Here is a 24,665-nt window from a genome sequence, read left to right as displayed (position 1 = left end):
ATTTCAATGTAAAGTATCTCTTTAATAATACTTCCTGTTGACCTGACCAAGTGACCTCACCTCTGATCATGCTGTGCACTATGTAGCAATTTCAGATGCGGGAGGGGTTCACCAACACCGGCTGATATAACCTAGAGGATTTAGGGAGAAGGGGAGAGAGGGATGAAGTGAAGGAGAGAGACTGTTATTGAGAAAATAAGGTCGATAAAGTGCCTGCCTTCAACAGGAAACTGTGTGTGTGGCCTCACCTGGTGTCCACACTAAGTGGCCAAAGAGTATTTTATGCTGAAAAACATGCATACACACGAGGACAAACAATATAGCGTAGTTATAGAAATAATGAAGTGTCTTACTATTCTCTATGGTTGGCCCTCTTGCCTATTCTTTGAAAGTGGAAGGAGCCACTTTAATGTGTGTAGGTGTGGGGTATAAGGTGCCTAATTGTTCAAAATGTTTTTATTATAGGTGACTTTGTTTTTGAACAGACATCACACCCTTACCTAAACAGCACCCTCACCTGAGAAGTAGAAATGGGAGAGAATCTGGGAATTTAATAACTGCAGTTTACATAGCTAAGTAAAAGGAAGAATACTCTTATTGAAATGTGGATGGCTCTCAAAAGAGCCTTAGGTTGTGCATAGTGTAGTCTATGGTGTTGCCAGGGTACAGCACCCTCTTCAAAGAAGGAGGCCGGTGAAGATCTCTCGCACACAGATTGCCTCTCTTGCTGCATTGTTGGACCCCATCATTAAAACATCCTGCAGAGCAGCAGGCTTCTCCTCTGGCACAAGGTGGCGAGCTGCAGATCCCCTTCTGGTCCTTATGTCCATCCTCATGAAGTTATGCAGGACACAGGTATCCTTCACAAGCCTGAATTCCTCCAGGAGGCAGTCCTTAGATGGCCATGGTCACCCAACCTTGCAGTCCCCTACACGGTAACTGTAGGCAATCGTTTTGAAGAAATCTCCAGTTACAAGGTATCTGTAGGAATATGGAAGATAATGTCATTATTAGCCTTTACATCACCAGGTCATTGTGGATTACTAAAGTATAATATCCCTTATAACAAATCATGATAATATTGGATTGATAGATGCATGTTTATGTGACAATAGCAGGCTGTATCAAGGATAGCATCACAAATGTTTTATTTATTTTACCTTTATTTAACCAGGCAAGTCGGTTAAGAACAAATTCTTATTTTCAATGACTGCCTAGCAACAGTGGGTTAACTGCCTAGTTCAGGGGCAGAACAACAGATTTTTACATTGTCAGCTTGGGGATTCGATCTCGCAACCTTTTGATTACTAGTCCAACGCTCTAACCACTCGGCTTCCTGCCGCCCCAATGAATAAATTAATGAATACATAAATACCACTTGAAGCTTGATGATGAGTTGATCATTTTAATCAGCTGTGCAATGCTAAGACAAAAACAGAAATGTTTTTGAGTCTTTGAGTCCCCAGGACTGAGAACCACTGCTATTCAGTGGGACCTTTTCATCTGCAGACAGGCTTTCACAGCTCTCTGTATCTGAGGACAGAAAACCTCACAAGACTTCAACATACTCAAATTAGACCTCACTGAATATTATGTTACTATTATCTCTCACTCTCCTCACTTCTAGGGACTGGAACTACACAAAAGTATCTTACCCTATCTAGAATAGCCTACTCTCTCCGTTTGACAGTTGGGGCTACTATCCTTTCACCCTCCTCCATGGCTGTTAGCTAGCTACCGACAAATGCATTTTGAGTTTTTTCCCCAGTGATAAATACCTCAAGATAGCTAGCTAATAGAAAGTTAGTTAGCTGGTGATATTTAATTCACTTAGCTAGCTATCTATATAGTATGTAAAGTTTGCTAGGTCGAAAATGTGAGTTTGCTATTCACAAGGGGCATTGCCTGATGTGAACCATGCCTCGAACAAAAGCAATCTCAGAAGACCTAAGATTAAGAATTGTTGACTTGCATAAAACTGGAAAGCGTAACAAAAGTATCTCTAAAAGCCTTGATGTTCATCAGTCCACGGTAAGACAACTTGTCTATAAATGGAGAAAGTTCAGCACTGTTGCTACTCTCCCTAGGAGTGGCCCTCCTGCAAAGATGATCGCAAGAGCACAGAGCAGAATTCTCAATGAGGTTAAGAAGAATCCTAGAGTGTCAGCTAAAGATTTACAGAAATCTATGGAACATGCTAACATCTCTGTTGACGAGTCTACGATACGTAAAACACTAAACAAGAATGGTGTTCATGGGAGGACACCACGGAAGAAGCCACTGCTGTCCAAAAAAAACATTGCTGCACGTCTGAAGTTTGCAAAAGTGCAGCTGGATGTTCTACAGCGCTACTGGCAAAATATTCTGTTGAGAGGTGAAACTACAGTTGAGTTGTTTGGAAGGAACACACAAACTATGTGTGGAGAAAAAAAGGCACAGCACACCAACATCAAAACCTCATCCCAACTGTAAAGTATGGTGGAGGGAGCATCATGGTGTGGGGCTGCTTTGCTGCCTAAGGGCCTGGACAGCTTGCTATCATCGACGGAAAAATGAATTCCCAAGTTTATCCAGATATTTTGCAGGAGAATGCTAGGCTATCAGTCTGCCAATTGAAGCTCAACAGAAGTTGGGTGATGCAACAGGAAAACAACCCAAAACACAGAAGTAAATCAACAACAGAATAGCTTCAACAGAAAAATATACGCCTTCTAGAGTGGCCCAGTCAGAGTCCTGACCTCAACCCGACTGGAATGCTGTGGCATGACCTCAAGAGAGCAGTTCACACCAGACATCCCAAGAATATTGCTGAACTGAAACAGATTTGTAAAGAGGATGGTCAGGTCTGATCCCCAACTACAGAAAATGTTTGGTAAAGGTTATTGCTGCCAAAGGAGGGTCAACCAGTTATTAAATCCAAGGATTCACATACTTTTCCCACCCTGCACTGTGAATGTTTACACGGTGTGCTCAATAAAGACATGAAAACATAATTGTTTATGTGTTTAAGCAGGCTGTGTTTGTCTATTGTTGTGACCTAGATGGAGATCAGATCAAATTGTTGCCACTGTATGTTAGCAGCACATTTGAGTTAGCCTGCACTGTAGCTAGTTAGCTAGTAATGCATCGTGTTTTTTACATTTTCAAAATGTATTTACTTACTTGAATAGGTTCTCCCAACCATGTGGACGATTGGAAACAGGGCAGCAAAGCTAGCTAATTTGTCCTGGTACCTAAACATTGGGCTGTTATTTTACCTGAAATGCTCAAGGTCCTCTACTCCGACAATTAAACACCTCTAAAGGATCGAACCCTTTTTTTAAATTTTCGCCTAAAATGACATACCCAAATCTAACTGCCTGTAGCTCAGGACCTGAAGGAAGGATATTCATATTATTGATACCATTTGAAAGGAAACAATTTGAAGTTTGTGGAAATGTGAAATTAATGTCGGAGAATGTAACACATATCTGGCAAAAGGTATTGGGGCTAGGTCGGACGCTAGCGCCCCACCTCGACAACATCCGGTGAAATTGCAGAGCGCGAAATTCAAAATACAAAAATCGTAATATTAAACATTCATGAACATACAAGTGTCTTACATTGTTTAAAATCTTAACTTCTTGTTAATCCAGCCGCTTTGTCAGATGTCAAAAAGGCTTTACAGCAAAAGCATACCATGTGATTATCTGAGGACAGCGCCCCGCATACACCAGCATTAAAAATATTATCCAAATCAGCAGATGCGTCACAAAAATCAGAAATAGCGATAAAATAAATCACTTACCTTTGCAGATCTTCCTCTGTTTGCAATCCCAATGGTCCAAGCTACACAACAAATGGTTGTTTTGTTCGATAAAGTCCTTTTATATCCCAAAAAAGTCAGTTTAGTTGGCGTGTTTGATTCAGTAATCTCACCCGTTCCACTCGTTCAACATGCAGACAAAGCAATCCCAAAGGTTACAGGTAAACTTTGTTCAAACAAGTCAAACAACGTTTCTAATCAATCCTCAGGTACCCTAATATGTAAATGAACGAAATGAATGAACGACTACAGCCACCTTGAAAAACTACAACTAAAAACTCATTTTTCAAAAAAACAGCCTGAAACCCTTTCTAAAGACTGTTGACATCTAGTGGAAGCCATAGGAACTTCAATCTGGGAGGAATTTCTTTGAATATTCCATAGACAAGCATTTGAATGGCCTGTGACCTCCCAAAAAAATTCAGGATGGATTCTCCACGGGTTTTCAACTGCCATATCAGTTATGTTATACTCACAGACATTATTTTAACAGTTTTGGAAACTTAAGAGTGTTGTCTATCCAATGCTACCAATTATATGCATATCCTTTGCGCATGTCAGTCTTCCGAACTCCCGAATACTGCCCCCTAGCCTTTATGTGACTTAGGACCCTAGGTGCAATTTAGATTTTGGCCACTAGATGGCAGCAGTGTATGTGCAAAGTTTTACACTGATGCAATGATCCATTGCAGTACTGTTCAAAATGTTATCAAGTCTGCCCAAATGTGCCTAATTGGTTTATTGATACATTTTCAAATTCATAACTGTTCACTCTCCTCAAACAATAGCATGTATTCTTTCACTGTAATAGATACTGTAAATTGGACAGTGCAGTTAGATTAACAAGACGTTTTGCTTTCTGTCCATATCATGTATGTCTACGTCCTGGGAAATGTTCTTGCTAATCACATTAGCGTACTTTAGCTCAACCATCACGCAGGGGGGACACCGATCCTGTAGAGGTTTTAATCCACAGATAAAACGGTAAACCAAATTCATTTTTCATCATCTCTCCTTCCTTCAGGCTTCTTTTTCTCCTTTGGACTTTATATGGCGGTTGGCAACCAACTTTACAGCATTACTACAACTGACCAGATTGTGGACCTAAATTAATCTTTCAATCACCCATGTGGGTATATGCTCCTAAAAACCAATGAGGAGATAGGAGAGACCGGAATTGCAGCGCATTGAGCGTCACAAATAGAACCAATTTCTATTTTAGCGCCTAGCCACGCAGACGCTCGCGAGCAGTGGGGGTGCAATGAATGAATAACATATACAGTATGTGTAAATGTATTTTGCAATGCTCGTGCACGCGACGTTAGCGGTGTGGTCAGCATTTAAAGCCGAAACCACACCGAGAGATGTCACCAGGGTCAGAATTTGCGTGCGAGAGTAAAGAGTGTCATTTCCCATACACTGCATAGCGTATGCCAACTTAATTCTCATTAAAGTCCATAATAAACAGTTGTATTTATGTTCGCTATGTACCAAATGTGACCGATCGCCTTGATTTGGTCTTATGTAAAAATAAATACAAAAATGTGCAATTGTTTTTTTACATTTTATTGGATAAAAGCAGAGACACAGAGCTACAACATTCTATTATCATACACTATATTTTGAGGAACAATGGGAAAGTAATTCTGCTTTGAAAGTTGATAAACGTGTAAGCTCACTTTTGAGAAAATGGCCTTTGAATGTTTTGGTACCTACTGGAGAGCTCTCCTTTGTCTACACCATTCAGCATTGTTCACACCCTCTTAAGCCAGCCCCACCCATCTCTTTAAGCATTCACGTGTGAGGTTATGAGCTAAACAGTGAGTAGTGTAGTAAAGACTAAAAGTGGTAAAAGTAGTAGCCTATAATAAGGAAAAATTCCAGGTAAACAAAGGGTCCAGATAAAAAATATTTTATAAATATTAGATGACGCTTACCCAGACACACGTGTCTAACTTGATGGGTCATGTGAAAGAAATGCTATAACCCCCAGCCACATCTTGCTAAGTGGATGGGTCTCTACAGGAGGTGAAAACAATACAGCCAAATGGTTACTTGCATAGTAGCAACATCAGATATACAGTGGGGCAAAAAAGTATTTAGTCAGCCACCAATTGTGCAAGTTCTCCCACTTAAAAAGATGAGAGGCCTGTAATTTTCATCATAGGTACACTTCAACTATGACAGACAAAATGAGAGAAAAAAATCCAGAAAATCACATTGTAGGATTTTTTATGAATTTATTTGCAAATTATGGTGGACAATAAGTATTTGGTCAATAACAAAAGTTTATCTCAATACTTTGTTATATACCCTTTGTTGGCAATGACAGAGGTCAAATGATTTCTGTAAGTCTTCACTAGGTTTTCACACGCTGTTGCTGGTATTTTGGTCCATTCATCCATGCAGATCTCCTCTAGAGCAGTGATGTTTTGGGGCTGTTGCTGGGCAACACAGACTTTCAACTCCCTCCAAAGATGTTCTATGGGGTTGAGATCTGGAGACTGGCTAGGCCACTCCAGGACCTTGAAATGCTTCTTACGAAGCCACTCCTTCGTTGTCTGGGCGGTGTGTTTGGGATCATTGTCATGCTGAAAGACCCAGCCACGTTTCATCTTCAATGCCCTTGCTGATGGAAGGAGGTTTTCACTCAAAATCTCACGATACATGGCCCCACTCATTCTTTCCTTTACACGGATTAGTCGTCCTGGTCCATAAGCAGAAAAAACAGCCCCAAAGCATGATGTTTCCACCACCATGCTTCACAGTAGGTATGGTGTTCTTTGGATGCAACTCAGCATTCTTTGTCCTCCAAACACTACGAGTTGAGTTTTTACCAAAAAGTTCTATTTTGGTTTGATCTGACCATATGACATTCTCCCAATCTTCTTCTGGATCATCCAAATACTCTCTAGCAAACTTCAGACGGGCCTGGACATGTACTGGCTTAAGCAGGGGGACACGTCTGGCACTGCAGGATTTGAGTCCCTGGCGGCGTAGTGTGTTACTGATGGTAGGCTTTGTTACTTTGGTCCCAGCTCTCTGCAGGTCATTCACTAGGTCCCCCCGTGTGGTTCTGGGATTTTTGCTCACCGTTCTTGTGATCATTTTGACCCCACGGGGTGAGATCTTGCGTGGAGCCCCATATCGAGGGAGATTATCAGTGGTCTTGTATGTCTTCCATTTCCTAATAATTGCTCCCACAGTTGATTTCTTCAAACCAAGCTGCTTACCTATTGCAGATTCAGTCTTCCCAGCCTGGTGCAGGTCTACAATTTTGTTTCTGGTGTCCTTTGACAGCTCTTTGGTCTTGGCCATAGTGGAGTTTGGAGTGTGACTGTTTGAGGTTGTGGACAGGTGTCTTTTATACTGACAACAAGTTCAAGCAGGTGCCATTAATACAGGTAACGAGTGGAGGACAGAGGAGCCTCTTAAAGAAGAAGTTACAGGTCTGTGAGAGCCGGAAATCTTGCTTGTTTGTAAGTGACCAAATGCTTATTTTCCACCATAATTTGCAAATAAATTCATAAAAAAATTCTACAATGTGATTTTCTGGATTTTTTTTCTCATTTTGTCTGTCATAGTTGAAGTGTACCTATGATGAAAATTACAGGCCTCTCATCTTTTTAAGTGGGAGTACTTGCACAATTGGTGGCTGACTAAATACTTTTTTGCCCCACTGTATATTGTGTCAATATATAGAAAATTATATACAGTACGTACAAGAACAATATCAATGACGATATCAGGGATAGATGAGGTAGTTATATGCATACCATCAGGGGTGAAGTGGCTGAGCAGCAGGATAAAAAAATAAATAGTAGCAGCAACGTATGTTAGGAGAGTCATATGAATAGAGGCACTGCAGATAGTGCTGATGACAGATCCATCCGAACCACACATGGAACAAGGGAATCTATATTCGGAGAGCCTGTTTCTGTCCTGCCCTTGACTTTGGTGCAGGGCATGTGATGACCCCTGTCACAGTGTCGTTTCACAACATCACTCTGGTCTTTCTGAAGCGCTGCTTGATGAGGCTGAAGCCAGGTGTGGCCTGTGATCAGGATGTGAAGGTCCAGACTGTGGTGGAGCCTCTGGAAAATACAGAAATAATGTGAGGTCAATAAAAGTAGTGCCAATCATGTTGGAGGTCAATTAAATAATCAAAACGTATTTATGCTTTACATACCAAGTGATGTCATTGATTCCTTGTAGAGATGCCACATCGCTGCTATTGTCACATGGGATGGCAGCAGCTTTCCACCGAAGTGTTTGTGTCCTGGTAATATTATTGCATTATCCTCTGTGTAGTTGTTAAGTTCACAACTTGCTGCAAGTCCTCATGTTTGCTTGGGCCAGCTCTCTTTTCGATGGGAGGCATTAGACCATTCTCCGTGTATGACTGGTGGAGGAGAGTCGGGTGTGTTCTACTGATGCTGAAAGTCAAATTCCAGATACAAATATTTGAGCATTATTATACAATAGATAGCCGTAATCACCGTCAGACACACCTGGCTAACTTGATGGGTCATGTACGCCCCCTGCTGGAGGAGACCGATTTTGGGTCGTTTTACTGTTGGATGCAGTATTTGCAGCTTACTGCACTCTGACTGTAATCTTTTTTCGTAAGGGTGGGATCGGTTGCTTGTCTCCCGAGTGGATCTATTTTACTTACCTTTTGGAAACATCACTCGGTATGCAGAGCAGTAGTTTTCAGATTTATCACTAACCCGTACTAATACCACAAGGTGGCAGCCTTTCACTGTGAAGACAGGCAACACAGCCCATCACCATCATACACTAAGTATGGTAATAGAAAATGTCTAATCAGTCTGTCTAATTGACAGACATTGATTAATCTAAAATGGCAAGAATATAATTAGATTAATTTGTTAAATCCAAATAATTATTATGTGTACTAACCTTAACTGCTATGCATTAGCCTACACGTTGTCCTCCCTCCATCCAGCCAACCAGATGACAAAGGGAGTTATCTACTTCAAAACACTGTTCTACCGCTCCATCAGTTTTGAAGTTATTGTTTGTACCAACCCAACCCCAGCTGCCTGTGAAGTGCATATACCCCATATTTGAAATGCAATGTTTTTATAACAGATAATTTGACTCTGTACGCTGGTGCGATCTTGCATATAGGGCTGTGTTTTTGTACATCTGTGCACAGTGTTAGACCCGAGCTGTACTGTATGTAACAAAATAATGTACCCAGTAAAGAGATGGCAAAATGTGCCTTCATAAGCACAGCTGTTGGTGTCTAAAAATACTGATTTAAGTTTGTTAGAGCACTCTTAAAAAGATGATTGTTAAGGAATTGTGAAGAGATGGCTAAGACAGTGCTTAAATTAATCAATCATGGATGAAGGCCATCAAATAAAAAAATGTCCATCAAGAGAAACTAAATTTAACAGGTAGTGTAAATATAAATATTTACTTTCATTTCCCCACCTCTTAACTGTGTTTTTCTACTAGGAGGGTGAGTGTCTAGCAAGGGGTTGCAGCCAGCCTGGACACCCCTTGGGCACTCATGCTGGAGACAAGGCAGTCTGTCCTTCTTGCTCTGCTTACTCGCAGGTCTGTCAGCACATTTAACAATACTGGAGGAGAAGGCACTATCAACACTTGTAGGATGCCAACGGTAAGCCTTGTGTTCTATACTGAATAAAAATATAAATGCAACATACAACAATTTCAACGATTATACTGAGTTACAGTTCATATCAGGAAATCAGTCAATTGAAATTACTTCATTAGGCCCTAATCTATGGATTTCACATGACTGGGCAGGGGCACAGCCATGGGTGGGCATAGGCTGACCCACTGGGGAGCCAGGCCCAGCCAATCAGAATAAGTTTCCCTCCCAGAAGGGCTTTAATACAAACAGAAAAACTCCTCAGTTTCATCAACTGTCCGAGTGGCTGGTCTCAAGACTAAACCACAGGTGAAGAAGCCGGTGAACGTGAACTGCGGTTGTGAGGCCGGTTGGACGTACTGCCAAATTCTCTAAAACGACATTGGAGGCAGTTTATGGTAGAGAAAATAACATGAAATTCTCCGGCAACAGCTCTGGTGGATATTCCTGCAGTCAGCATACTAATTGCACGCTTCGTCAAAACTTGAGACATCTGTGGCACATTTTAGAGTGGCCTTTTTATTGTCCCCAGCATTAGGTACACCTTTTGTAATGATCATGTTGTTTAATCAGCTTCTTGAAATGCCACACCTGCCAGGTGGATGGATTATCTTGGCAATGGAGAAATGCTCACTAACAGGGATGTAAACACATTTCTGCACAACTTTTGAGATAAATAAGCTTTTTGTGCATATGGAACATTTCTGCGATCTTTTATTTCAGCTCATGAAACATGGGACCAACACTTTACATGTTGTGTTTGTATTTTTATTCAGTATAGATGACTGGACTACAGAGTGGGAGACAAATCTCTACACTCTTGATGACTCTATTCATATCAAGGCGTCTGTAACTGGCCAAGCCACCAATGAGTTGCCATGCCAACTGCAAACAATCCCATTCAATACCCCTTCATTTCTGGCCACGGGTAAAGTCATAGGAACCACCCATATACATATTTTCCATCAATCTCAATTTCTTCCTCTTTCCTTGCCATGATTTAATTTATTTTTCTTTGATGTGGACTGGTTTCTCTCCAGTTGCTTTGTAGATGGCAAAATGCATGTCTATCTGTCTGACTTTAGCTTCGCTAGAGAGGACAGCAGAACTCTGCAAATTCTTCTGGATGCCTTCCGCTTTCAAACATGGACATATCAAAAGTGAAATTATAAAATCATTTATGAAAAAAGTCACACATTCCTAACATCATATACTGTATCTGTGGTGGCCTATCAGTAAAGACCCATGGCCATAGTTATCACTGCTACTTGTTGCCTTATTGTTGTGTTGCAGGTTTATATTAGCTGTACCTTGAGAGCAGCTTTTGCATCTAGCCCTATAACTGCTGTCAACAAAGCCTACACATATAACCCGTCTATATCCAGGTGAGGGGGAAGGTACAGTATGGAGGTATTTTTAGCATACTGTAGCCTACATGTGTACATTTATTTTGATGATCCATGAAATACATGTAACCAGAACAGAAATAAATATTTGCATCATTTAGGAATTTTCACCAAGTACAGTCCCCTGTTGTGAAGTGTTACTTATTGACGTTTTGCCTCAATGTCTCCATTGCATCAGATACCAGAAGCCTCATGCTGGGACCTGCAATCATAAGAGCCACAGTTCAAGGCTCTGAGACCGTAGACAGACGCACAATGGAGCAGTGTAAGTACAGTGCACCGAGGGGCTTTTCTGGCCATGTGTTCAATGTCAGGTTTATAGAATGGCTTGGTTCTTCCCAGTAAGCATGGTTGTGAACGTATCTATTGAGTTTCTCCAGTGATTTGGCTATTTTGTTAGACTGGTTTAACATGCTTTAGTCTTTCATTACACCTGTCATGCATTCCTTTATTGCAATGGTTTATAACGGCAACATGTTGCTGCTTTTGAGCAACCGAAAGAGCCTTCTAAACAGCACAGAAGTAAAAAAGTATTATTTTAACAAGTCCCTGCACCCAAAACTTTCGTAATGTGTTTATCTTGAGAAAACAAACCATCATTATTAGGAAACGTACATACTACTTTAATATTTACACAAATGTCTCAAAGGAGAAAAAGCAGTTTATCATAGAATGACTTGAGATTTAGATATTTGAACGTTGTTTTTTTTATCCACCAAAAACCACTAATTCACGGTGTTAAATAACACTAATATGTGAGAACAATTTGTGAACAAACGTTTAATTTTGGCGTTATATAGTTGGTAGCAACAAAGTCGACTACGAAATCCACAATGCAACGCTCTATGGGCTAGCTAGCAAACGTAGCTACACACAATAATACCAAAGACAATATCAGCATGTAACGTAGCTAGTTAACTGTAAAATCGCCTAAAAACTACACTATCAATTTAAGAGTCTACGATCTCACCATGTTCAACCTGCAGATCGATGTGCCTCACAGAATGGAGTATAACATTCGCAACGGCAGATATACTTTTGAGATGGGAAACGCGGACCAAGCTACACAAAGGGGCCGCGCGGTGCATTCTGGGCAATTCTTTGACAAGACACGCTCTCCTTGAAGGAGTGAATCGGAGTCTATTGGGCACTAGCTAAACAAAAATACATTAGCACGAATTTCTATAAGATATTTGGCAACAGCACCATGCAATGCACCCTGGACTAGAGGCAAATAGGAACAATATGCTAGACCATTCGTTAAATTACAAATTTCTCGAGGTAGAAATATCGCTAAAAATATGAGCCATCACTCATTCGAAAGAAGACATCCTCCCGAGTTATGACGTCGGCAAGTATTACAGTCTGACATGAATGATAGACATTTTCGCGATCTAAAAGTTGGATTCCTATTAATTTCCAGTGTAGTGAGAGGGACTTTATCACAGTGCTACGTAATACCGGCCACATGTCTGCCTGCTTGAACGCCAATAACTCGGATACACATGAAAAGACCCAGGGAATCGATAGAACGTCACTCAGATGCACAAAAAAATATATAACATTCAAAATGGGCGAACCTTTCCTTTAAATCACACATTTGGGGCCAGGAAATGAACATGAGCTGGTTTCCCAGACCCACATTGAGCCTACTTGAAAATAAATACAAAGTAACGTTAGATTTAACAGGAATGTCCGCGTTACCAGACCCAGATTATTTTCCTTTGAGCCGCAATCATTCCGCACACATTTTGGAATGGTCAGAGATGATTAGCCTTTGAGCCTCAATCATACATTTTGTTTAGTGCATTAATCTTATTACAGGGCCTTCTGCCCACTCAACACAGCTGACTAGCAATTTGTAGGCAAAAAGCTTTATTACACATGTTCCAGTTTTCAATATAAATACATTAAAAAACATAGGGTTAAAACATTTACATTGACTTTCAAAAAATAATTACATCATAAAAAAAGTACAATTATAACTTCCATTCAGTAATGTCACATACGTAAAGGGCACTGTAAATTAAGTGGCTTTGTTCAACCAGGGAATGGTCTGAGACAATTACTGGGCACTTCTTTTCAAGGACAGATGCAGACTAGCAGATAGGAGCAGTCCTAGCCCTGAAAATAAAATTAGATATTTTAGATAAAGCATTGACTCAATGGAGCAGTTAACAATAGTTTCACTATTTAGATTACTCATGTTCAAAGACAACCACAAACTGTATAGTCATACGAGTAAGACTTTGGTTAAAAGATGGGACATTTTCTTAATGGGTTTAAGAGAATCATGTATGAATTGTAGATACCTTGGGTAGGCATTCAACTTAGTCATTTTGAAATTGTAATAACTCCTCTTTTCTTCTAGAGTCTTCTCCTGTCTGGTAGGAGCTATGCAACATTTTAAAATAATGAAATTGTGTCAGGATTATCATGTTTACATATAAATAATGGTGCAGTAAGGAAATACAGTAGATTGGCATACATAATCTCAGTATTTTAGTGCTTAGTTTGGTAGCGGTGTTCCAGTGTGGTAGTCAGCTGGTCAGTTTAGCACGGTGTATGGTAGGTCTAGCTTGCTAGCCACCTCCCTTTTGAACAACATACTCCATTCTCTTTTTCAATTCCAATATCTCTGAAAGTAATATCTGTGATTCAGTTGTAGGTGAAATTGTGCACTATTTTCTAGTAAGATAAATTATCAAATGTAGGTTCTCACCCTTTCCTCTTCTGAAAACAATATAATACGAACAGCACAATAAGTATAACTGCAAAAGATAAAGAATCAATCATGAGTCCCCTGTATGCTCTTCAAATGGTCAAGAGAAAGTGTAATACAAATCTGATAAACATGGTAACATTAGCAAGTCAGCAGTTTCACTAGGCCTACTAGTGTAACAGATCAAATAATGTGAAGGAAACTCTTGATGGGTCACAGAAGGGAATGTTTTCCCCAGTACAGTATACAGCAAAGAATCCAGTTTAGTTAGAACACATGCTTACTACATCAGGCACGTGAGTGCGTCCGCATGTTGATTTTGTCCATCCACACTAGACGCGATCAGGACGCCAGGTTGAAATATCAAAACAAAATCTGAACTAACTATATTAATTTTGGGACAGGTCGAAACACATGAAACATTCATGGACACTTAGCTAGCTAACTTGCTGTTGCTAGCTAATTTGTCCTGGGATATAAACATTGGGTTGTTATTTTACCTGAAATGTACAAGATTCTTTTTTTTGCTGGATCTTTGTAGAATTGAGTCACATTGTGTGTTCTCTACTCCAACAATTAATCCACAGAAAAAAGGGGAAACCTTGTTAGTTTCTAGTGTTAGATTCTGGGTGAAACTTGGAACATTGTAATATGCAGAAACATTATATAAAGGACTGAAAGGGACTGGTTTTACATCAGAAGTTAATGGTTATCTGTAGGAGACAGATGGCTTTGGAATGTGTTGGGTGGACGGGAGGAAGTAACGTGATTGCTATAGGGAAAGCGGATGGACATCTGTGGATTACGCGAAGGAGGGGGTCAGGTCAGATCCCCTGAAGTGAGAAATTATGGTTTATTACCCTCTTCCTGTCGAACCATAAGATGTAAGGATCGGCGAGAAGGAGGAGTGCCTAATGTGGAGTATATATACAATTTGGTGGTAGAAACATGTTTGTCTGAATCCAGCTGTATCGACCCTTTGGGAAGAATTAAACTTGGTTAAGCTTCTCTAGTGTCCGTGAGTTATTTACTCTGAAAATTAGAACCTAACACTAGTAATATGTACTTGTTCAGTCTTCTTCTGTGTATTTTATATAATGGTTGGCAACCAACTTTAAGGTGCATTACCACAACCGACTGGAGTGTGGACCTCATTCATCTTTCAGTCACCCCCGTGCGTATATGCTCCTAAAAACCAATTAAGAAATGGAGGTGGCGGGACTTGCAAGAACCAAGTTCTATTTTAGTGCCTGGCAACACAGATGCTCGTTCACACATGCAAGTAGTTTGGATGAAATTATAGACGTTATTCAATGTCTAAATGTATTTATCAACACTCGCACATGCAACCTGGGCGGTGTGGTCAGCATGTTAAACTCAAAAGCCTATTGGACAAATTTTTACCACACATCTCACTCTCATTTGTGATTGTTTCAAATGATGTATTTCTTACCTATGACTATGCAGATGCCGATCACACTTCCCTTGGCTGCTGCATTCCCTGAAAGAGATTCAGTATTGTTTGGCCAAATGTGAGCTGGAAAAATCTATAACGACAAAATACTAATCACTTGAATAATCTTACTTGTAGCTGCGTTGATGTCATGTTCACCAATTTCATGATGCCTCCCTGAAACTGCAAATACAAAATGATTATATAATCATGGATAGGGAGTGAAAGTTATTACCATGGTCTAGACTCTAGAGAAGTCTAACAGATGATTCAATTGATCATTAAGCCCTCGATCACACTGGGCTAGATTTACTCTACCTTGTATTGTGGGTGGAACAGTCGATGTTGTTATTGATGCTGATTTCAAAGGAATGTCATTGACATCTATGAAATAGAAATGCACAATGGTTATTATGTGTTGCACCTTCATGCAGTGCTGTCATTTTTGTTTATATGTGTACACCTAGTGCTATGGCCACTGATGCAGACCTTAGGAACATCTACATTTTAAAAAGTTGAATAAATCCATGTAATATAGCCTACACCATCACAATCAATCCATTATTTATTTTAGACAGGTCTACAGGAACATATGAAGAAAATTTAGTTTATTCAGAAGAACAGAATAGCATACTCTGACTTGTCCTCATGTTAAGCCGTGATCTGGCTATGCCATATGACTGTGGGTGAGACTACTGTAGTTAATTTAGCAGACAAGATTTGCTTTATATTCCGTGGCATTATTTTATAGTATGAAGAATACAATTGAACATAGCTGAAGAGAAACAATATTTTCTCAATGATTTGATTTGCAACTATTCTGTGTTGAGTGGTTTAAGAAACAAGTCCTCTTACAGTTGAAGTCGGAAGTTTACATACACCTAGCCAAATACTTTTAAGTAAACTCAGTTTCACAATTCCTGACATTTAATCCTCGTAAAAATTCCCTGTCTTAGGTCAGATAGGATCACGGCTTTATTTTAAGAATGTGAAATGTCAGAATAATAGTAGAGATAATGATTGATTTATTTCATCATATTCCCAGTGGGTCAGAAGTTTACATGCAATCCTACCAAATACTAATTGAGTGTCTCTAAATTGTTTAACCTGGGTCAAACGTTTCTGGTAGCCTTCCACAAGCTTCCCACAATAAATTGGGTGAATTTTGGCCCATTCCTCCTGACAGAGCTGGTGTAACTGAGTCAGGTTTGTAGGCCTCTTTGCTCACATATGCTTTTTCAGTTCTGCCCACAGATTTTCTATGGGATTGAGGTAAAGGCTTTGTGATGGCCATTCCAATACCTTGACTTTGTTGGCATTTTGCCACAACTTTGGAAGTATGCTTGGTGTCATTGTCCATTTGGAAGACACATTTGCAACCAAGCTTTAACTTCCTGACTGATGTCTTGAAATGTTGCTTCAATATATCCACATAATGTTCCTTAATCATGATGCCATCTATTTTGTGAAGTGCACCAGTCCCTCCTGCAGCAAAGCACCCCCACAACATGATGTTGCCACCCCCGTGCTTCATGGGTGAGATGTTGTTCTTCGGCTTGCAAACCTCCGCCTTTTTCCTCCCAAAATAACGATGGTCGTTATGGCCAAACAGTTCTATTTTTGTTTCATCAGACCAGAGAACATTTCTCCAAAAAGTATGACCTTAGTCCCCATGTGCAGTTGCAAACCGTAGTCTGGCTTTTTTATGGCGGTTATGGAGCACTGGCTTCTTCTTTGCTGAATGGCCTTTCAGGTTATGTCAATATAGGACTCGTTTTACTGTGGATATAGATACTTTTGCACCCGTTTCCTCCTGCATCTTCACAAGGTCCTTTGCTGTTGTTCTGGAATTGATTTACACTTCTCGCACCAAAATGCCTTCATCTCTAGGAGACAGAACGAGTTTCCTTCCTGAGCGGTATGACGGCTATGTGGTCTCATGGTGTTTATACCTGCGTACTATTGTTTGTACAGATGAACGTGGTACCTTCAGGCGTTTGGAAATTGCTCCCAAGGATGAACCAGACTTGGAGGTCTACAATTTTTTTTCCTGAGATCTTGGCTGATTTCTTTTAATTTTCCCATGATGTCAAGCAAAGAGGCACTGAGTTTGAAGGTAGGCCTTGAAATACATCCACAGGTACACCTCCAATTGACTCAAATTATGTCAATTAGCCTATCAGAAGCGTCAACATAATTTTCTGGAATTTTTTAAGCTGATTAAAAGGCACAGTCAACTTAGTGTACGTAAACTTCTGACCCACTGGAATTGTGATAGAGTTAATTAACTTCTTATGGCTGGGGGGGCAGTATTTAGTAGCTTGGATGAATAAGTTGCCCAAAGTAAAACGGCCTGCTCAGTCACTAATATATGCATATTATTAGTAGTATTGGACAGAAACTAAAGTTTCTAAAACTGTTTGAATGATGTCTGTGTATAACAGTACTCATGACAGGCAAAATCAAAACAGGAAGTGAGAAATCTGAGCTTGGTATGTATTCACCAAGGTTCCCATTGAAATCCCCTTGAGATATTAATGTTGCACTTCCTAGGGCTTCCACTAGATGTCATCAGTCTATAGACATTATAATGAGACTTCCACTGTGTTGTGGGACTAAATGAGAGCAGAATCTCAGGTGAGTGGCAGTCAGCCATTTTCTGATCACGCACATTCCTCATGGTATACACTTGCGTTCCATTGCTCATCAAGACACAAAGGAATACTCCGGTTGAAACTTAATTGAAGCTATATGTTAAAAACATCCTAATGATTGATTCTGTACTTAGTTTGAAATGTTTCTTCGACCTGTAATAACTTTTTGAAGTTTTTGTCCGACGTAACGCTGACCAGAATGAGCGTTTGGATATGTATACCAAACGCGCTAACAAAGAGGAATTTGGACATAAATAACAGACATTATCGAACAAAACAAACATTTATTGTGGACCTGGGATTCCTGGAGTGCTTTCTGATGATCATCAAAGGGAATATTTATCATGTAATTTCTTGTTTATGTTGACGCCAACATGGCGGCTATTGTGACTATTTCTTCTGAGCGCCGTCTCAGATTATTGCATGGTTTACTTATTCCGAAGAAAAAAAAATGGAAATCAGACACAGCGGTTGCATTAAGGAGAGGTATATCTATAATTCCATGTGTATAACTTGTATTATAATCTACATTTATGATGAGTATTTCTGTTGAATGATGTGGCTATGCAAAATCACTGGATGTTTTTGGAACTAGTGAATGTAACGCACCAATGTAAACTCATATTTTGATAAATATGAACTTTATCAAACAAAACATACATGTATTGTGTAACAGTCCTATGAGTGTCATCTGATGAAGATCAAAGGTTAGTGATACATTTTTTCTCTATTTGTGCTTTTTGTGACTGCTAACTTTGGCTGGAAAAAATGGCTGTGTTTGTCGTTTGGTGGTGACCTAACAATCGTTTGTGGTGCTTTTGCTGTGAAGCCTATTTGAAATCGGACAAAGTGGCGGGATTAACAACAAGACAACCTTTAAAATTGTATAAAATACATGTATGTTTGAGGAATTTTAATTATGAGATGTGATGTTGAAATTTGCGCCCTGCACTTTCACTGGCTGTTGACATATCGATCCCTTTAACGGGATTGCAGCCATAAGAAGTTAAGTGAAATAATCTGTCTGTAAACAATTGTTGGAAATATTACTTGTGTCATGCACAAAGTAGATGTCCTAACCGACATGCCAAAACTATAGTTTCTTAACAAGAAATGTGTGGAGTGGTTGAAAAACTAGTTTTAATGACTCCAACCTAAGTCTGTAAACTTTCGACTTCAACTGTATATGCTTAATTTAGAGGTATTTATTCCATCTGAGAAATTGCCAAGAAACTGAAGTTCTCAACAGAACAGCGCAAACGGGCTCTAACCAGAATAGAAAGAGTGGGAGGCCCCAGTGCACAACTGAGAAGAGGACAAGTAGTGTCTACTTTTAGAAACAAAAGTAGACACTACTTGCCTCACAAGTCGTCAACTAGCAGCTTCATTAAATAGTACCAACAAAACACCAGTCTCACCATCAACAGTGAAGAGGCGACTTTCCGAATGCACTGTATACTAAATAGTGTGTGAATTTTTTTAAATTCATAATGGACCATTATCACGCACCTGTCTCAAAACAAGGGCAGGGGAAAACAATACATGTTATTGATGCACGTATAGAGGACACGAATAGAGGACGCTTTTCCTGCGCCAGCCAGGTAGGCTATACTTCTGTTGCTTCTCTTTACAATGTGCTTAATATTAGGAAAGTTTAAATAAATAGTAGGCCTAGCCTATAGAAAGCTGATGGGATCCTCTTTTTAAGAGGCCATCATTCGGTTTTCTCATGCATTTGCATAGCCTATAGAAATGTTAAGCAACATGCTCTCATGAAGTGTTTAATTCGATTTTCGATTACATTTGCATTGATGTCAGTGATTAGAGGGACAATAGAGTGCTGAGTATCAGACAGTTAGCAAGTTTGGAAGGCTACTAATGACCATCAGCAGCATCAGAACTTGGAGAAGCCTAATTACTGTGACTAAACGGTCAAGTGGAATTTGGCTGCCGTCATGACTCGTGATCGGCAGTAATACGGTCACCATAACGGCCCTATGTACACCAACGTTAACATTAAAATAATCACTTGAATTAGCTTACTTGTAGAGGTGTTGGTGTCATGTTCACCAATGCTATGATGCGTCCCTGAAACGGCAAATTATTATATAAATCATGGATAGGGAGTGAAAGTTATTACCATGGTCTAGACTCTAGAGAAATCTAACATAGTTGATTCAATTGATCGTCAAGCCCTTGATTACACTGGGCTAGATTTACTTGGATTTGCTCTACCTTGTATTGTGGGTGGAACAGTCAATGTTGTTATTGATGCTGATATAGTTGTTGGTTTCAAAGGAATGTCATTGACATCTATGAAATAGAAATGCACAATGGTTATGCATTGCACATTCATGCATACACCACTGTTACACAGAGGGATTTAAAGAAGAAAGATCAATGACAATGTTCCTTATGGTGCAACCCACTGGGCACGCAGTTGAATCAACGTCATTTGTCAACCTATTGTGACATGGAATCTCTGTTGAAAACACATTTACCAAAAGGTAAAAGCAGCAATCGTTGAACTGTGGCTTCACATTTTACCTCTTTAGTTAAGTTAATGGCATGACATTGAATCAATGACATTGATTCAAACATACCATTTTACTATCAACATTGAAAGGTGAAATAAAATATGTCTAATCAAATATTAAATTAATAATAATTTCAAACACCCAATATTGACTATAGACCCTTTTCCAGTACACGACACACTGACGTCATGCACAGATGCTCACGACACTTGGCGGCAGTAAGAAAGCCATTGCCATCTGCGCCCATTCAACAGCCTAAATGTAGGTTTTTATTACTGCTAAACAAAATGTTGGGGTTCTGATCCGCTTACAATTACATCTTGATTCTTGCTTGAACAGTCTAATATTATTTTTTGGTTGTGATCTTTGCAAAATAATTGCAGCAGTTGTTAGCTGGAATGGTAACGCTCATTGACATTGGCTAGCTTTTACTACAGCCTAAGAGCCATTTTACTGGTTGAAGTGTTTTTTATTTATTTAAGTATAATGCAGTTGATTTGCAATGATGATGACAAACATATTAAGCAGGACATTCATACGAGCCTTAAAATCCTATTATAATCCAAAAGTAGTGTGAAATGCACTCATAAGCAACATGTAAAGAGGCTTTTTTTTGCTGCCGTTCTATAAGAACTGCATGTTCTGCCGCCAACTTCCGTGCATTTCCCTCGTGCAGCAATGTTTGCAAACACAGAAAGGGGTCTATAGGACGGAAAAGAGTTAACATTTCTACATGTAATTTTCTATGCAAATTTCAACAAACATTGTTCTGATGATTATGTTGAAATTTGATTGATGTAACAACCTGTTAGTCAAGTAATTAATTGTATTTAAGTTGAAGTTTTAGCTCAATTGCAATGCTTACAACACTGGTTGGAATAACAAACAGTACTGGTTGATTACTTTTTGCAAATCCAAATGCGTTTTCCATGTCACTCACAATAGGGTGACACATTACATTGAAACAACGTTGATTCAACCAGTGGATGCCTGCAGTGTCTAGATGTAGGGTGTTGGCAGATCATTTATCAAACATAAATGGAATCCATACCTTTGCATTCAGGAAGAAATGAGTATTCACCATCTTCATCACACTCAATGGATATGTTTCCAATGAGGGTGTAACCTTCATCACAGGAATACTGTATGACATCCCCATACTCTGGAAACTGTTTGTCAGGCTTCTCTGAGATCATGCCATTCATTATATCAATAGGTTCTTCACAAGTTACCACTGAGGGAGACATACATGGGTGCATTATATTTGTTAGTGCTGAGCGACCAACCAAATTATAATTTTTGGGCTATTAAACTACTAATTGACCGAAGTCTTTTTTGTGAGCCAGATTCGCTGTTTCTCTAGACCGAAACCAAATAATTTACAATAGAAATCAAGTCGAGGGGCAAATCGCAATTGCATGCATACTCCTTGCGTCCCATCTCCTCAAAACCCCCCTTTTTTTTCATCCAATATTTTTGAGAAGGAAAGGACGCGAGGACTATGCAATTGAGATTCTCCCAAGAACTGCTGGGCTAAAGGAAGTAGTTTATTAACACTACATTCATGTGAATTGCAGGGCCCTAATTTTCTGCCTGATTCCATTGAATTTTCCCCAAAATGCTATTCTGTTTTTCCAGGTTTGTTTTCCCATTTCTTCAGGTTTTCCACAAAAAAACACAAATGAAATCACACTTTAATAGAAAAAATATATATTCTGAACAAAATGCAACAATTTAAGATTTAACTGAGTTATAGTTCATATGAGGAAATCAGGCAATTGAAATAAATTCTTTAGGCCCTAATCAATGGATTTCACATGAATGGGAATACAGAAATGCATCTGTTGGTCACAGGAAAAAAAAAGCCTCAATGGGGCTCAGGATCTCATCACGGTATTTTTGTGCATCCAATTGCTAATCAATAAATGCAATTGTGTTCGTTGTCCGTAGCTTATGGCTGACCATACCAGATTTTACATTTCACATTTAAATTTAAAAATTCCAATTGCACGCTCACTCAAAACTTCTGTGGCATTGTGTTGTGACAACACTGGACATTCTAGAGTGGCATTTTATTGTCAGAAGGTGCACCTGTGTAATGATCATGCGGTTTAATCAGCTTCTTGATATGACATATCTGTCTGGTGGATGATCTTTGCAAAGGAGAAATGCTCACTAACAGGGATGTAAACCAATTTGTGGCAAAATTTAAGAGAAATACACTTGTATGTAACATTTCTGAGATCTTTTAGTTCAGCTCATGAAACGTGAGACATGCGTTTATGTTGCGTTTATATTTTTGTAGTGTAATTTGGATTTTCTAAATCCGCAAACAGTGCTTCAAACAATACAGGAGACCACTTTTGAGGTCTGGGATTATTATTATTATTATTATTAAATTGTAAATTGTACTTGTTACCCAATAGGTAGTTACAGTCAATGTTTTGGTAATTGAACGTTCACCATGTCTCTAAAATAATAATAGAACGCAAACCAGACTCTAAAAAGCACTAATCGTTCAGCAGTAATTGGTGTTCTTCATTCAAACAAGTTCAATGCCTAAGATGTCCAAGGTGTGTCAATGGGAAATATGTAAGATTTACCTTCACATCTTGATCTTCCACTCCAACCGGTGGCATAACACTGTCTGTAACTTGATCCCTGAATTTGATAGCTAGAGGTGGAGAGAGCATGTGTGTGAGAGGGGGAGGGGGGTGGTCTTGCATTGAATCTTTGTGGAAAATAATTCCCCCATACTATGATACGTCAGATATTGAAGCATACTCACCCTTTATCACAAATTGCTCTTGCTGATGCACCAAAAAGCGTCCCTTCCTTATCAAACTCATATGTCAAATGTGGCATCTCCTTAGGTGCACCGCAGTCCTTCTCTGAAATTAATAATCAGCGAGGTAATGGAAGCATTAAAACAGTCAACCAACAGTAAACACTCAACAATCGCACTTGACAGAAGAGGGGCTAGTATTTTGCCGCCTACTTTTGCAGATTAATTCCAGGGTGCTCCACTCTCCACTCGTGCAGGTGATGCTTTCAGATCCTTGCGCTTTCATGTAGCCGTTGGTACATTGAAACAATACTTCCGAGCCCTCCGGAAAATCGTTCTTTAGGAGTGCATCATTCGTTAGAACGACATGTTCATTTCTCTCCACTTGTGGTTTGGGACATTCAGCTGCGAGGATATGATACAGTAAAATAGGTCAACTCCACACACAGACAGAATTACGTTAGCCAGTTCAAGTTAACAACGTACGTAGCTAGCTAAGCAAAACATTTTCAGGTAAAACTTCTATCAACCTTATCTAGGAAAGGGTTACCATGGCTAGAAACACACTCACAATTTCCACTTGTTATAAAGATAAGGTATATCAAGCACTTGGTCCATGAATTTGAATAAAACATTTTAAAGTCGAATTTATGTGAAGACAAGTCAGTGTCTCGACCTACAATTTCTCTCTATTCTTGTTGAGTATCTATATCTGACTAATCAGTCCCAGACCATCGAAGACTTCAACAGTCTGTTGATGATCATTTCACTTTATAGCAACTGTGCTGGTCTTGACGTAGCACCACGCGCAGCGTGCCCCTCCCGGGCCAGTGACGTACGGTGGTGAGTTAATCTTTGTTACTCATTTCTTTGGACACGCCACACCTCTATAGATTTCAATGCCAAAGTCTAGCCCAGTTGCTGACTAATTCACTACGCAAACTCCATATAAAATAATTTGCATCTGAATAATTCATTGGAGACCGAAAAAACGAAGTGAAACGCACTCTGAGACCATCAAGACCCATTCTCACCCCATTGGCCCTTGGTATAAAGTCTAATAATAATAATAATAATAATAATACATTGAAAGTAATAACCTAATAATACATTATAGTAATACATAATTATAATAAATAACTAGTAATTAAATATAATATCCCGACGTGGAAATGTGGGTAATATTTGATTGATATGTTGATCAATGACATTTCAACCAACCTATTCACCCATTTTAAATTCCCAATGTGTTATCACTATATGCTTTCGGCCATCTAAAAGCAAAACAAAATTCCAATGAAAAAACGATCAGATTTTTGGTTTAGTTGTCATCTAAATGTGTTATCACTGTGCTTTCAACCATTTGAAAGCACAACAAAGTTCAAATGGGAATACAATGTCACATATGTTGTATTTATTTTTACTGTGCTTCATCTAATAGCACATACTGTAGTGCAAGTGATCAGTGCTGTTTGAGATTCTGTGCCAATTATTATAACAATTGTGAAGATCTCCACAGACCTGCCACCTTGCATGCTATCCAACCTGGTCTCAGCGCAAAACATATTATATTTTGTTAAGTACATGCTAAATAGGTATAAAAGTAGATAAAAGTAGTAAGTAGTAGCAAATCTGCTAAATTGCTAAAGTTGTCCA

At 39.4% G+C, this 24,665-nt stretch overlaps 1 protein-coding gene and 1 long non-coding RNA gene across 10 annotated transcripts in view; one reads left to right on the top strand and one right to left on the bottom strand.

Annotated features, from left to right (window-relative positions):
- Nucleotides 1-14,588, top strand: part of LOC116358307 (uncharacterized) — a 32,421-nt gene extending 17,833 nt beyond the window's left edge. Inside the window, exons 4-6 of the long non-coding RNA XR_004206197.1 lie at nucleotides 9,293-9,458; nucleotides 10,746-10,837; nucleotides 11,037-14,588. This is a non-coding gene — a long non-coding RNA (uncharacterized LOC116358307). The remainder of the gene's footprint in view (nucleotides 1-9,292; nucleotides 9,459-10,745; nucleotides 10,838-11,036) is intronic.
- On the bottom strand, nucleotides 10,196-23,823 carry LOC109896777 (complement decay-accelerating factor). Of its 9 annotated transcripts, none has more exons than XR_004206191.1 (13): nucleotides 23,581-23,817; nucleotides 23,223-23,414; nucleotides 23,013-23,115; nucleotides 21,276-22,898; nucleotides 19,923-20,000; nucleotides 19,731-19,775; nucleotides 15,352-15,417; nucleotides 15,166-15,216; nucleotides 15,034-15,081; nucleotides 13,581-13,629; nucleotides 13,171-13,252; nucleotides 11,829-12,982; nucleotides 10,834-11,060 (listed from the first exon to the last, which is right to left on the bottom strand). XR_004206191.1 is itself a non-coding variant. In XM_020491126.2 (13 exons), the coding sequence occupies exons 1-12, from the start codon at nucleotides 23,642-23,644 to the stop codon at nucleotides 13,189-13,191; spliced, it is 1,014 nt and encodes a 337-aa protein (XP_020346715.1). In that variant the 5' UTR covers nucleotides 23,645-23,823; the 3' UTR covers nucleotides 12,717-12,982; nucleotides 13,171-13,188. The 9 variants fall into 9 exon arrangements, 7 of the variants coding, with proteins under 7 accessions (XP_031665314.1, XP_031665139.1, XP_020346715.1 ...); XR_004206162.1 differs by lacking the exon at nucleotides 10,834-11,060 and having other exon boundaries at nucleotides 12,717-12,982; nucleotides 13,581-14,768; nucleotides 21,276-21,458; nucleotides 22,828-22,898; nucleotides 23,581-23,778; XM_020491126.2 differs by lacking the exon at nucleotides 10,834-11,060 and having other exon boundaries at nucleotides 12,717-12,982; nucleotides 21,276-21,458; nucleotides 22,828-22,898; nucleotides 23,581-23,823.
- Nucleotides 23,824-24,665: the final 842 nt, after the last annotated feature.

The sequence above is a fragment of the Oncorhynchus kisutch genome, linkage group LG1 (assembly GCF_002021735.2).
Source record: "Oncorhynchus kisutch isolate 150728-3 linkage group LG1, Okis_V2, whole genome shotgun sequence".
NCBI lineage: Eukaryota > Metazoa > Chordata > Actinopteri > Salmoniformes > Salmonidae > Oncorhynchus > Oncorhynchus kisutch.
Note: the sequence above shows the minus strand (reverse complement) of the source record. Positions and strands in the feature narration are given on the sequence as shown.

Excerpts from the sequence above, each read along its gene's own strand:
- LOC109896777 (XM_020491126.2), bottom strand. The coding sequence starts at position 23,644 with ATGTTTTATTCAAATTCATGGACCAAGTGCTTGATATACCTTATCTTT. Across the intron at positions 23,116-23,222 it reads CCTGGAATTAATCTGCAAAA|AGAAGGACTGCGGTGCACCT; the intron begins GTAGGCGGCAAA and ends TATTAATTTCAG. Across the intron at positions 22,899-23,012 it reads AGAGCAATTTGTGATAAAGG|CTATCAAATTCAGGGATCAA; the intron begins GTGAGTATGCTT and ends CTCCACCTCTAG.